The sequence below is a fragment of the Haliaeetus albicilla genome, chromosome 1 (assembly GCF_947461875.1).
Source record: "Haliaeetus albicilla chromosome 1, bHalAlb1.1, whole genome shotgun sequence".
Lineage (NCBI taxonomy): Eukaryota > Metazoa > Chordata > Aves > Accipitriformes > Accipitridae > Haliaeetus > Haliaeetus albicilla.
The window spans coordinates 2,589,138-2,603,617 of NC_091483.1; the positions used below are offsets into that span (position 1 = coordinate 2,589,138).

General features: G+C 41.2%; 3 protein-coding genes across 3 annotated transcripts in view; 1 reads left to right on the forward strand and 2 right to left on the reverse strand.

Moving 5' to 3' along the window:
- The window catches only part of AFG2A (AFG2 AAA ATPase homolog A), a 203,698-nt gene extending 203,633 nt beyond the window's left edge, over positions 1-65 (reverse strand). Inside the window, 1 exon segment of the mRNA XM_069796051.1 lies at positions 3-65. Within this exon segment, the coding sequence (XP_069652152.1) occupies positions 3-50 (48 nt within the window). The 5' untranslated portion in view covers positions 51-65.
- On the forward strand, positions 12-13,016 carry NUDT6 (nudix hydrolase 6). The gene is made up of 5 exons (XM_069796780.1): positions 12-208; positions 647-850; positions 6,054-6,109; positions 9,159-9,213; positions 12,457-13,016. Exons 1-5 carry the CDS (start codon positions 49-51, stop codon positions 12,843-12,845), a joined length of 864 nt encoding a protein of 287 aa, XP_069652881.1. The 5' UTR covers positions 12-48; the 3' UTR covers positions 12,846-13,016.
- The window catches only part of FGF2 (fibroblast growth factor 2), a 34,530-nt gene continuing 28,622 nt past the window's right edge, over positions 8,573-14,480 (reverse strand). Inside the window, exon 3 of the mRNA XM_069796178.1 lies at positions 8,573-13,519. Coding sequence (XP_069652279.1) covers positions 13,334-13,519 — 186 coding nt within the window. The 3' untranslated portion in view covers positions 8,573-13,333. The remainder of the gene's footprint in view (positions 13,520-14,480) is intronic.

Below are 14,480 nucleotides of genomic sequence, written 5' to 3' on the forward strand. Positions count from 1 at the left end.
GAGCGGAGGGGGCGGCCGCTTCCCGCCGCTTCTGCCCTGCGCAGCGCCATGGTGAGGCCGTGGCGGGCGCTGCAGCGGGCGAGGGGCTGGGGGGCCCTGGCGGGGCTGCGGGAGCGGCCGGACAAGTTCGGGGGGGTGAGCGTGGACCTGGCTCAGCTGGGTCCCCCCCGCCGCCTGGAGCGGGCCGCCTTCGGGCGATGGCTGAGGGGCAAGTGCCGGGGTGGGGGCCCGGGGCGGGCGGGGTGGGGGGCGGTGGGTCCCCCCCCCCCCCGTGGCGCCTGGTCCCGTGAGTGGGCTCCCCTCAGCCGCCTACCGCGGCGCGGGGCGGGCGGCGGTCGCCGGCCTCCCCACAGACACACACGCACGGCAGCCGCGGCCCTGTGGTGGAGGGCGTCGGCAGAAGGGAGCAAAGACCCGTTTCCCTGCGCCTCAGGGCAGAGGCTAAGGTGAAGGCCGCCGTTTTTCTGTGTAAACGCCAAACCGTAGCGCGTAAAACGGCGAGGTGGCGGTGCCCGCTCTGCGGTCGCTGCTGACAGGTTCCTCACACCAACGGTAGTTTGACCCTGAGGTAAACGAAGTAAAAATACAGAGTTTCACGCCTTAATCCCGGCGGCGGCGGCCCTTACCCTCGGTGTCTCTCTCGCAGACGCGGTGGCCCGGTGGCGGGAGGAAGGCCGCGTCGCCGCCTGGCTGCGCGTCCCCATCCTCCAGAGCGGGTTTGCGGCGGCCGCCGCTTCGCAAGGCTTCACCTTCCACCACGCCGAGCAGGGTGCGTCCACCTTGACGTTGTGGCTGGGAGAAGGGCCCAGCAGGCTGCCGGGGTACGCCAGCCACCAGCTGGGAGTTGCAGGTTAGTCACAAAAGCGGTTGCGGCCGCAAAAGGGCCTTTCGAAGGAGCCCTTGGGACCAAGTTCCGTAGGAAATCGACTGGTTCTCTCCACAACCGCCGCGTGGAAACCAGCGGCTTACTGTTGGGCTGACTTTACGGAGTGAAATGTGTCATTCGTGAATGCGCCTGTGCACCGGTGCGTGTTGCTAAGAGCAGGCCAGTGAAGAGAGGGGGTTTCTCAAAAGAATTCCAGTTTGAGAAAATTGTAAACAGCTCGGGGAGAAGAAAATGTGGTCCTGGAGCTTTAAAATTTAACTCACGAATATTGTTTTTATCAAACGCCATTTTGAGAAACGCATCTTGGCTTTCACCTTGCAAGTGAGAGAGGTAGGATTTCAAGGTTTAAGCAGGTTTTTAAAAGTGAAAAAGTAACTACAAATTTCTTAGAAAAAATCCCTTCTCTGCTCCCTGTCCTTACTGTAGATGCTTGATGTATGCACCTGCCTAAACTACACTCAGGTTAAGGTCTGTAGATGGGGCAGACTTGACCCAACAGGGATTGCTCAGGAGCTAGCACAACTGTTAGCCTCAATTGCAACAGTCTAAAAGCTGCTCTAAGCTGTGCCTAGAAGTCCATAACCCAGACAAGTGTATGTTACAAACAAACATCTGAACACCATACTCTTATCCATCTAGACCTCCCACAACCACAGTTGGAAAGGAGTTGCTCTAAAAACTGAGGAAATTCCTAAGGAACTAGATAAGATAGTTTTCCAATTTATTTATTTTTTTATACAGCACAGTACAAGGAACTGATGGTGAGCCAAAAATACAGTCAACTTGAACTCAGCTTCACCAAATTTGAATGTTTTTGCCCTCTCTCTCAGCAGCCTTCCACAGATCTGCAATTATGTGTCCCATCGCTCAGTAATCTCCTGTAATCTGGAGGTTGGTTTGGACCCCTCATGTACTGGTAAAGACTATACAACCCTCGGCAGTTATGGCAGAAGGACAGTAAATCTCTCCCGTTACAAGCTTGACTTGTTTGTCCTTGGCTTGCAGGGACTGTGTGGGACACTAATTCTTCACCAAGTGGTGTTAAGACCCATAAACAGCAATTTGAAAAATCTGGTTAGGAAGGACTCATAAAAGCTGGATTATTCTATGTAGCAGCAGGTCAGGTGAAAGTAAATTTTGGAAAAACAAAGCCTTCAATTGCAAAACAGTGCTGCTGCTATCGGCAGTTGGAGTTTTCATTTACAAAGCCAGCAGAGGGCAGGGTGGAAGCTGAAGACAGGCTTGGATTTTTTCAATGGACATGTTAGAGCATGTTTTCCTGAGGTATGAAAACCTCACCATTAAAATATGTGGCATTAAACTCGAGTAAGATAATGCATTCTCCTAGCAAAAGCACTGTGTTACTCCTTACGGTTAAAACTTGCATGTTTGAGGAAACATGACTAACTGAAAGGGGATTTTTCTGAAGTAGGTTTTGCATAGCTGAAAGTGCTATTTAAAAGAAAATAATGTAATAGATGTGTTGTGACCCCGATGGTTATCAGGAGGGACTTAATATAAGAAAACCCGTAACTCTGAAAAACTCTCAAACATTTGAAAATACAAAAAATGCACTTTCAGAGCATAATTTGCAGTTGTAGTTTGAGAGAAACACTTCGCACTCTGCAAGTAGGAAAAAACTTTGAGGAAAGAAAAAAATTCATAAATGCAGGTATATGGATTTCACAGTTTGTCGCACAGATTTAAAAATTGCACAACAAATAATGTATGTATTCTTTGCTACCGCTTTTCAAACCTGTACATTTTTATTCATTATTGGGAGTTTCTTTAAAAGAGGTAAAGACCTAAAGAAGGCATTTGGGCGGGTAAACAAACAGATTTGTGTGTGTGACATAATGAATGCAATATTTTTTTTTCCTCGGTTCCACTCGCTCTCAGTGGATTTGGAACACATCCCAAGAATACACTAAGCAGTGTGGCTACCACCTGGCATGTGTTTATTCCATTATCTTTCTACTTCAGGAGGAAGAGCCTGGGTAGTGGTAGGGCTTCATTCTATTTTTAATTAATTTTATTGAAATATTAAATTACTTAAATATGTGCATTTATAGTGTGTGTGCCAAACCCTAGGCATTTTTATTTCCTGAACAAAAAACTGTATTTTAGAAAGTTTCTGTGGTAAAGAAAAGCAAATTTGCTTATGAGAGTCTTCATCTCAAAGCTGTGACCAATCACTTAAATACAGGGCTTAGTCCCTTGTGCATCCTAAAAAAGCGGAGATGTTGGGAGTGGTTTGCTAGCCTGCGGGAAGCCAGCACAGGGAGCAGACAACAGGTAGCGAGCCTGCATTGCCAAGTAGACCAGCAGCTGCTTTTGATCCTGTCTGGAGTTTCCCACACAGCGAATGCTGCGCAGCCAGGGCTAGTGCCTCAGCATCATCCAGCCAAGTGATGACAAAGGTGTGAATAAGCAAGGTCAGGTCATATTTTGCCAGACTAGATCAGAGTCGCCAAGCAGAGAGTAGCAAACGTTACTCATTGGGCTTGGCCATTATTGTTTAGAAATAGTGGAATATGTGGTGTGTCTTCCAACTAACTTAACTGCATCCGTTTGTAGGCGGCAGGATTTTCCAAATATGTAAAGGTACAGGAAAGCTTTTGGTGTATGAAATGATTAAGATGTTTTTGAAAAGCATTTCCAAAATCCTCTACCTCCTAGGAGGAAGTGGTCTGCCATCCAGAAAGTGACATGTTTGTAAATATGCCACATAACAATGGCATAGGAAGACAAGTTGAGGAAGAAAAGTAAAAGTCATTCTCTTCTCCCTCCCATGTAGTATAAGCCTTACAACGTGGCTGTTATTTTCATTGTTACCTACGTTAGTCTAGTTGTTTAAACAAGTCATTGAAGTTGAAGAGCGAGAAGGGTCTCCACACACGCATACACACGCACGATCATCAGCCTTGGCCAGTCCTGTCACTTAAGGAAATGTGTAAAATGAGCGGCTCCATAAATGTCCAACTGCACAGGAAGATGGAGTTAGATAGGTAATGGTGGTCTGAGGAATCAAAAGTGATTCCCAAGTTGTTTTACAACTATTTCTGTCTGCTGATGTTTACAATGCAAGCAGTCACATGTGCGCTCATTACATGGATGACAAATGCTTTTCAACACTGAACATCTTTTCATACACTTTTACATCAGTCATAAATAAAACGGGTAGAATGAAGATATTTTTCCCCTCCATTACTCATTGTCTGGAATTGGCTAAGGGGTCTGGGTTTTTTTTTTAAATTAATTCCCTTACCTATTTCTCAAAAGAGAACATTCAAAACACAGCAGTGTTGCAATAGCGATTAGTTGGTTAGGTTACAAGTGTAAACCTTTCCAGAAAGTCATCCTGGCGTTGGATGATTTAAAGCTCCAGGTACCACATTTGTAGCAAGAGGGAGAGTTTTTAAAACCAGCGTTCAGAGCCTGCAGCCAAGCTCTGATCTCACTGATACTAACCAGGTGCGGCCCGGCGAGCTTCAGCAGAGGGACTCCTGAGTTACACATGGGAAAACGAGACCAGACAGCAAATCCTGTTAGTGTTTTTCCTTTCTTCTTGCTTTGGATTTAGGTATCACCTAGCAGAGAATCTGGACATCTCACAGAATTTCACTGCCAAAAATTACATTCACAGGCATCGATTTCTGGGGAACAGAGGAGAGAAAACGTTCTTTCTGTTTGATTCAAACTGCAGTTTTCCTCTCTTCGGCAGTCCTCCCTGGTCTCAGCAAATCATTTGGCTGAAGAATGGCTTTTCTAGAAAATAATCCCTGTAATCACAGCATGCATCAAAGTTGCTCTTGCTTTCCTTTTGTTCCCTTTTTTAATCAGTACAGTACTTGAACCTGGACACTGCTAAATATTTACAGGAGGAATGCATAAAGTCACAAGCTATGGGGAGGCAGATATGTGACTACCCTCTTAAAGCACGTCCTTTGACATATCTTGAAGGAAGATTGGTATTTCATCTTTTAAATATTCCTCCTACACATAAGTCTGCCATGTATTATTAAAAAACAGAGGATGTTTTGAGCTGGACACTCATCCCTTCCATGGAAATACTTCCCCATAGCATTTTAAATGCATATATCATCACAGATCTGGCCATATACTCTTCCTCTTGCTGTAAAATGACAAGCATTTTTTTATCGTGAACTACTAATTTAAAACCCATGCATGACTGATGTGGAAAAGAGCCTGGTAAGCGGCACCACAGTACTCATTCTGCTCACTGCAGCGCACTTGAAAAGCTGATAAAAAGACCTGTTTTAAAGGGAAGACGTTTTTAAAGTATGACCAATGAGTGTGACATGATGATTAAACAAGAAAGCACTTGGGGTTTAAAAAGTAGGAAAACTTGTAATCTGTGGCAGAAAGTCATGGGCTGAGCATGAGGACACAAGGAAAAGCTGAACTTTTCAGTCATGCATCCTGATCTATTTTTTTTAGCCAAGTGAAAATGTCACTTTTCCACTTGGAAGCAGTGCATTTTGATTAACGAGTTGACTCAGATTACTGCGCAGTTCCTATCACAAGTTGTTAGCTGGGTAGTACAGTAAGAGTTCATAGATAGTCAACCAGTTGAACATTATCAGTACAGTCAGCCTACCAAGTACTAAACCTTGTGTGTATTAACCAGAAAACACTCAAATCTTCACTACAGCAGGAGGGACTTTTGTAATGAATTTCACTAGAGAAAAGTTCTTACCCATTGTGGCTACTCGGACAGAGTCACTGGAAAAATTTCTGTTATTTGAGCAAGACTACAGGCACGTCTCTGCTGAAGCAAGCAGCTTTGCTCGATTATTTGGATGACATCTTGATCTTGCATTCTTTAGTTCTCCTAATGTAACACAAGCAAATTATTCCTTTCATTTCTTGTCTAATCTGGGACTGATATGTAGGATGTATTTATCTTGGTACTGCTAACTTTGAATTTTTGTACAGAACACTTAACCTTTTTTAGTATTTTATTGAATATCAGCCTTCCACCAACAAACCACTTTCTCCGACTCATCCATACAAATCTTGCTAACTGTAAACCGAGTATCATTAGGAGTTTGTCATGCTTTATCAAAACATATTAAATTATGGTTGTTAAGACTGAACGTAGTTGTCTAACACTTAATCTTTTTCAATATTATCTCTCTGCTAGGTGCTGTTCTAGATGAAAGCACTGGAAAGGTGTTGGTCGTACAAGACAGAAATAGGGTAAGTTTGTTATAGGATTATAAAATAGAGAAGTTCATCTAGATATGCCTACTCTGTAGTATAAAACAAAGACATTTTTATTCCAGTCCAAAATTGTGATCGTTAAAAGTTACTTCCTTTTATGAGTGTCTTGGAACACATCTGTCAGCAGATTGCTGTATTGCATTTGAAGGAAAAAGAAAAATAGACTTTGAAAATCAACGGCTTTATTGTTCATTATAACTGGTGATTGAATCAGCGGAACTAAGTACCCTTTCTGTTTTGAGTTTTCCGCTTTCTCCTGTAGCTGACCCAAGAGTCCCTGATCTTGTGTTTGGATCCTCTGGAAAACCCCCATGGCTCAGAGCAGATTTTGGGAGAAGACTTATGATTTTTGTTTGTTTTCAAAAATTCCAGGCATATCTGTGGCTTTAAATAAGTGGTAACATGGTTGGCCATGACCTGGTGACCGCTTAGTACAGCAGGTGTAAAGATCATTAATTTCTCACAAAGTGAAGTGCTCGACCTCGCTACCGAGAATGCCAAACCAGAGAGCATGAGTGTGGTGATGGTGGGTCGTGTGATGTGGCTTGAGGTAACCAAGCATCCATCACTGGTAACGTCTTCCAGCCTCCATCAGGCTAACCTAGGTTGTAATACAGCAAGTGCAGAAAGCCCACTAGCTCGCTCTTCCATGTAAAATATACTTAGCTTCCATTATGCTTTCATTTGCAAATTAAAGTGTCCCTAGTACAGCGAGATTAACTGCAATTTTAACATGGTAACAATCAAAACTTACATACGTAGACTGAAGTATACTTAGATGCATCATTTTCATTTTATATGGTTAAAACTATGCCAGAATCTCACTGGCTACATTTTTCTGTCTTTTTCCTGAACGAGCTACTAAGAGATTTCTTCTCAGGACCCAAACCATCACTTCAGTTCATTGGTAACAACACAGCTAATGAACTTCAATGAAAGGGTGCTTTCCTAGGCAGATTCAATCATACAGCATGTTGAATTTCTAAGGCAAGAGTTCAGAAGAAGAGAAACACCCTTTTCTTCTTTCCCCTAAACTATTAATTTTATATTTTTACTTGCCATAAAGTAAAAATTCAAGGACTCCTCTATAGCAGGATCTTCAGGCCTACATTCAGTAATTACCATTTAAAGCATAAATCCAGCATGCAAACTATAGGCTCCGGCAGTGGTTCCAGTTCTAGAGAGTCTCCAGGAACAGAACAGCACGTTGTAAACTTCAGAAATGCTACCTTTATTTTTCTTTTTATGCACACAGAAATTATAAAACTGCATGGTTACCTTTTAGTAAGTATCTTAAGCAGGTCTCAAAAATGGAAATTGCACATTCTGCATATTCAGAAGGAAACAGTAGTTTCCTAAGCCCGGGAGGCTCAAGGTTTAACTTCTTCACGCTGTGGTTTTGCTAAAGCTCACCCACAGCCATTTTAAGTGCAGACATCTCTATGCAGTGTTACAGTGAGACATCCGATGCTCTGTTCAGGTTCTAGGTCCAATTCCGTACTCGCCAGGCATTACCTCCGTAGCCTCTGGCCCCAAAACACAAGAGGACCGGTCTGGCACCGCTCTTCCCTCCAGTGCATTCTGAAAAGTGGGATGGGTCAGGTCAACTATTTCAGGGTACCTTTCCAGAGCAAAGCTGACAGCACAGCGAGTGAGGAAGGTGAAAAGAAAAAAGTGATTGTTTCTGACTCCCCTCTTTACAGCTGTCTTTTATTGACTGGATAAAATCAAGTATAGAAACTGAAGTGTATCAATACCCACACATTTCTTGTGCAGTGAGCAAATAAAATATCTCGGTACAAGCAAATTGGCTCAGACGGTTGTTTCCCACCGTCAGTTCCACCACTCCTCTCCCTTCTCCTTCCCCACGAAATGAACAGTTTCCCTGAAATGGTGACTTTTAATACAAATGATGTTCTGAAAGCTTAAAAAAAACCAAAAAACTGCTAGTGGAATTTTAAGAGCAGTTTGGGTTTAATCATGAAAGGACAATTCCACAGCACACAAAGATTTCCAGGAACTGAAAGCAAATCTGAAAGCCAATAGGCAAATATATGTATTTTCCATCTGCACTATTTTTCATCTATTACTTTAAATTCCTATCCAAGCCCTTTAAGAGTGCCCAGAAAAAAAACACCAAAAACAACATTTTCCAATGTAGTCGGTGGGGTTTCAAATCACTGGAAAGCATGCGACTTCCTTCTCTCTGCTGCATGTACAAGAAAAGCTACCTTTTTTTTGCCAGTGTACCTTTTTACTGCATTAATTTCTAGTTGAAGGTTAACTTCTTCCTACATAAACTTTTAATAAGGAAAGAAATAAAAATAGTAGTACATAGATGTAAAGGTAAGGCCTGTAAATCTTCATGCATTTGCAAGAGATGTAGGAACTGGGACTCCTTTATCAGTATCAATAACAGCACCAAGTCCGCACATCACATTCTGTTTGAAGTACTGAACTTTATTGCAATTCAATAAATGCTTCTATATATAAATCACACACAAGGCCTCAGTTTTTGTATTCTGTGAAAACGAACAACAAGTTACGCTAAATGGTTATTACAGACACACGAAGTCATCTTAAAGCCAGTGCAGTATAGAACAGTACTACAATCATAATACCTGTTTGTAAGATTAAATATATATACATTTTTTAAAAGCCAAAACCATGGAAATGAAATACATTAATGATTAAATATAAGATTATATAGTCTATAGCAGCTTTTTTTAATATTCAACTACTCTATCTAGTTATCTAGCAGCAACGTTGTCTAATGACTGTTAAGACAGTTTGTTATTTTCAATCAGTAGATGTTTTGTTCCAATATCTCATACAGACTATAGATACCTCTGATCATCACATTAGCAAGAACAGAGAAGTTCCTACTTAAAGCCATACTGATGTTTGTAAAAGTAATTGCAATACTGCAACTTCAACCAAAAAAAGGCACGTTAATTGTCTCCTTCATATTAGAGAGTACAACACAGGCTGCATACTTCATTAATATTTATTTCCTCCAATACAGACTATAAATGCATGGAAATTTCCAGGAGGTCTGTCTAATCCAGGCGAAGACATTGGTAAGTCCTAGGATAACAGGTTAGACGTCAACAGAATTACAAAGACATTAACAGTACTGAAATACGCCATGACCCGCATCGCTCCCATGACTAATCACTGCTTTGGTGAATAGATGAAGTGACATGATCCTACAACCTTAATGGTAATGGGGTAACATTATGTTCAGGGCAGAGGAGTTTTGCGTTTATAACATTTACCCTTTTCCACAATTTCTCTCAAGTGAGTGCTTGAAGCCAGGTTATTTTTTGTAGGCTTCTTGGATATGCCATGATAGGAGCCAAAAGTGCAGAGGATTAAGGTAATCGGTATATAACCCAAATAAAACTGAAACAGCAAGCTCTCAGCTCACACTGGAATCCAGGGCAGTGAGCTCAATGATGTACTGAGCAGAAATTTCCAACTCTCCCTTTTTATGTGCAAAACAAATAAATACACTTGCTTCCTTCCACGCTTGTTCACTTGATTTGTTTAGACTAAGTTCCTTGGCACAGGACCAGTGCTCAGTGCAGTGCCTCAGTCTTCCGGGCACCTACTTTCAACCAGAGACCTACAGCACTTCTGTATTAGAAAACAATGCCGATGTAAGGAAACCTATCGTTTCTACCCAGCGTAGCACAGGTGATGATGAACACTGCTGCAGTTATGTTCAGAGGTGAATGAACAAGGGTGTTTATGAAGAGATAGAAAATTGTGCTTTTTCTCCTTTTCTCTCACCCCTGAAAATTATGACCCACAGACCGGTTAATTCTTAAGTTATACTGCAGTGATAAGGTAGGTCTCATTTTCCAAAGTTACATTTGCTCACATTAATTTAGCCCCACATCAGTATTCAGATACGAATATATCCTTCCAATAAGTCACAAATGCAGAACTCAGAAATGTTGCCCAGAGCAATGCAGCAGCTCTGGCAAACTGGGTATTGAGCCCGGGTTTCCATACCTTAGAAATATCTACTCTTTTAGCAGTCTTCCTGCAACAACATGTGGAGGGCTTGTATTCCAGTTTGCTATTTCAGGACATGGGGAAAGTTTCTAGTTAGTGGGATATGGCCAAGTTGTAATTTTCATAACTCACAAGTCACATTTTAAGTCTTTTTGTCAAACATGGTGATAGAAATCAAAATTCTTTGCTTGACAACGCAAATACACGTAACATAGTGAAATGGATTCATGTTTTCGGAAGAATCCCGAATGCTGCGTTTGTTGTCTAGCCAGGCTCCTTTTCACTTCTAGTAACAGAGGGCGGCTGTAGGCCAGGAGATAGTGGAGGAATTTTTGTACTGAGGGAAAAGAACGACCACTGCTGGCAACAGCTTCTGCAGAGGAATACTGTTACCGAGTAAGCCAGTGGCCATCCCTCAAATAACCACGTAACAGGTGAGAATATGGCTGCAGCCTGGATGTAGGTATTGAGAAACAACTGGGAGGAAACAAGTCTCTTACAGCTACCCTCCTGCCACTACTAAACTATATAATAATGAAACATATGATTCTCTGCATCACATCTTAATATTACAAGAAGATATAAATTAGTGAAGCATAAAATATGAGAGCTTAACTTCCCTTTTTCTATCCTTACATCAAACCTTATAAACTCACAGTCATTCAAGGGACTAAATTTCAAATTACAGTTACAAATTGCAATTACAATGCTTGAAAATCCTGTGATTATATGAAGTGACAAAATATATGGCTGCCTACTTTAATGAGTACAAACTGACTCGCACAAGTAATCTGAATAGTTTCATAATGCAGATTAAGCAAAGTGCACACGTTTTTGTATTTGAGTATTTCTGAAACTCAAGTCCTAGTGTTTCTTCTAGTTTAACTGTCATTATGTATTTTTTTAATTTATATACACATTTAAATAAAAGGGAAACAGAAAAAGGCACTTTATCTAAAAGCAAAGCTCAAAGCTTAAATGAAACTCCTAATTATTTCAGTTTTTCTTAACCATAGCCTGCCTCAGCATTCCTCGTGATCTCAGTTGTTTACATTCTTTGACCACTTCTGTGTAATACTGCCCCTGGCCGAATAACAGAAACACTTGCCACGGGCAGTTTGCTTCGCAACCACTGTTTTAAACCAGAGGACCGCAGAGGCCTCTCTGGGCAACATAAAATGCAGTCTCTCCCAGGGTAATTGAGTATCTTTCACCTCCGACATGTTGAGATGCAAGCTTCCTTAGGGAGGCAAATCTCTACAAGGTCTTTTAAAATGTATTTTGCTTTTGGAAGTAAGCCAACACACTCATTTCTTACTGAAAATGAACTAACGGAAGCAGATAACGTTGCAAAACAGCTATATGCATTTACCACTCAAACAAGACACACAGATTTGGAAAAATCTAGTGTTTTACCTACCAGTAGTTACCCCAGGCAAGTAGGATTTGACCTGACTACAATGAAACTGCAGACTTTGGGGAAATAAGTGGGATATCAAAAATCTCATTTGGGCTCTTCAATTTAAGTTATTATTCAAGAGAAAAATTTTGAAGAGTACTGGATAGATGGGTAATTCTTTGGCTGTAATTGCAGTACACAGACACTTGAGACCCTTGAAGTTATAGCTACTTTTGTCATGAGGAATGTTAACACTTATATCGCTTTGGCTGATGTACACAAAATGTACAGCTGCAGCACAGATGTATTCTGCAAGAACAGGCTACGTGCTATACTGGTATTATGGCATACTTGAAATGTTGCTAGCTACTTAAAGATATATCTTGAAAAGGGCTTCATGCCAACTTTCACTTTCTTCAAACACTAGTTTTACCCATTTTGTTACACCTTGTGGCAAAGTGCAATGAAACTGATTTGGTCGAGTGATCTGACATACGTCCAGGTGTTCAGCTGCACAGGGTCTGAATGTGAAACTGGACAGAGGCACAGAGAGAGACGGGGGGCTAAGATTCAAAGGCCTGAAAAGAGGGTGCAATGCTCTCTTGGATTAAGAGATCAGTGGAGCCAGCAACCATCAGAAAGTCCGTTTCAAAACCACACCCTGTACAGTATTATCAAAAGCTTCTTGCTTTCATCATTTTGTAGGATATATGCAAGAAAGGCATGCAGCATGGGAGCAAAAAATTAGCTTATCCTTCTGTTGAAACAAACAGGCTTACATTCTGAAAAGCTTACAAAGCAGAACAGAGAACGCTTCGAGTTAGAGATTTTCCATGGTCAAGAGTTTTCAAGAGTGTTAAGCTATTCTTACATGTGTTATAAGGATTGCTCTTTCACCTAGGAGACACAGCAGTTCGAGAGGTTTTTGAAGAGACTGGCATCAAGTCAGAGTTCAAGTCCATCCTAAGCATAAGACAGCAACACGAACACCCCGGAGCCTTTGGGAAGTCGGATATGTACATCATCTGTCGCCTGGAGCCCTCCTCCTTCACCATCAGCTTCTGCCAGCAGGAGTGCCTGAGGTGCGAATGGATGGACCTCGATGAGCTTGCTAGGACGAAACACACTACTCCCATCACCAGCAACGTAGCTAAACTCTTACTTTACGGATACCGGGAAGGGTTTGAGAAGATTGATATAACCATGAGAGAGTTTCCGGCGGTCTACACAGGCCTGTTCTACAAACTGTACCACAGGGAGCTGCCCGAGTCCTACAGAAACATTACATGATAGCAGTACATTTCACATTTCATTACGTTAATAATTTAGAATTATTATTGTATTGTTATTTAGACCATATTAAAATTATCCATGGACTTCTTTTTAGATAATTATTAGAAAGTAATTATTTACTCTATTCCTTAATAAGCTATAGAGATATAAATTATTTTTAAAGGTAAATATTGCTATAAGTGTGCATCAGATTTGTCTTCCTTTACTCTGTAAAGCAAACATAAAGTAAATAAAATAGCTCTACATAGAGATCTAGCAGAAAACAGAAGTGTTACTCATCCTGAAAACAGGTTTTCCAAGTAATTTTACCTCCACACACACTGGCACAATAGGTTTAAAGAGCAATATAAAGACAGTATGAAACATTCATCTTTTAATCTGGTATCAGCAAATAATTGCTTGTATTTCTGCTGCTTCGGAGAGGAGTAGGAAACTCGACGTCTTTAGTGTAGTGTGGCGTATGTGCTCGGAATCCGCCATGGAAATCAGCTTTTAGCGGACATGGGAAGAAAAAGGATAGCTTTCTGTCCAGGTCCAGTTTTTGGTCCAGGTTTGTACTGTCCAGTTCTTTTCAGTGCCACATACCAATCAGAGTATTTCCGTGATCGGTAAGTGTTATAGTTATTAGATTCCAAACGCTCAAAAAAGAAACATTCTTCCGTTGCACATTTCTGAAAGGGAAAAAGAAAAGGATTATTGATACTCCATCACAAATCAATTCTTCAGATTCATGGGACTAGCTTATCAAAAACATAAGTTAGCAGTAGGTTTGGTTTTAAGAAATTCACATGAAGCAGTTCATGTTTGAAGAAAGATACAGTTACTATGAAAATATTGTTAAAACACCTACAAGAAGAGGAGTTTTTAACTATGGTTCATTTATTGTCTTTAGCACAGACCAAGCAGATTCTAGTTTGTTTTCACCATGTAATGTTCTGACCTGCAATTCAGACAATTACATTAAGAATTCTGTCCCTTGGCACTTACTGGCTTCCAAGCTCAGCAGTTCTGCTGTCTCATTCTATGTTATAATTTAACCAAAAAGAAAAGCAAGAGGTAAGAGAAAAGGCAGCGTTTCCCTTGCCTTCCTCAAACCAACCTTTTTATCAATTACATAAATAGCATGGCATAGACTTTCAGCCTTTGCCTATTCTTTTCTGATTTGGGGATTTAACTTTCCTGAAGTTAATTCAAGTCTGTATTTATAGCACTGTGAAACAGTAACAAGCCTGCATCTGTTCAAGATTTTTTAAAATTCAAAACTTTTAAAATACTTTTAAGAAAAGACCAGACCTGGCAAAGAGTTCTATTCCACACAGAAATCAAGCATACTCTACTAGTGTTCAGAACTGCATCTATGGAATTGTTCTGCTTCTGGAAGCAAGTCTTCAAAAACAATTCCACCTACATGGAATTAACATGCCTTCACACCTACAAATAAAAAAGAAGGTGGTTCTTCACACAACGGGTAAAAGTTGAGCCATGGAGCTCTTTACTGTAGGAAGTTACAGTTTTCCCCCAGCTTACATGGATTCAGGTCACTTTTGGGCAAGTTGATGGAAAAGAAATTCACTAAAATTTACTAAAGAGATTTAAAAATTCTTGGCTGAAAAGGCCCCAAAGCTGAGATTG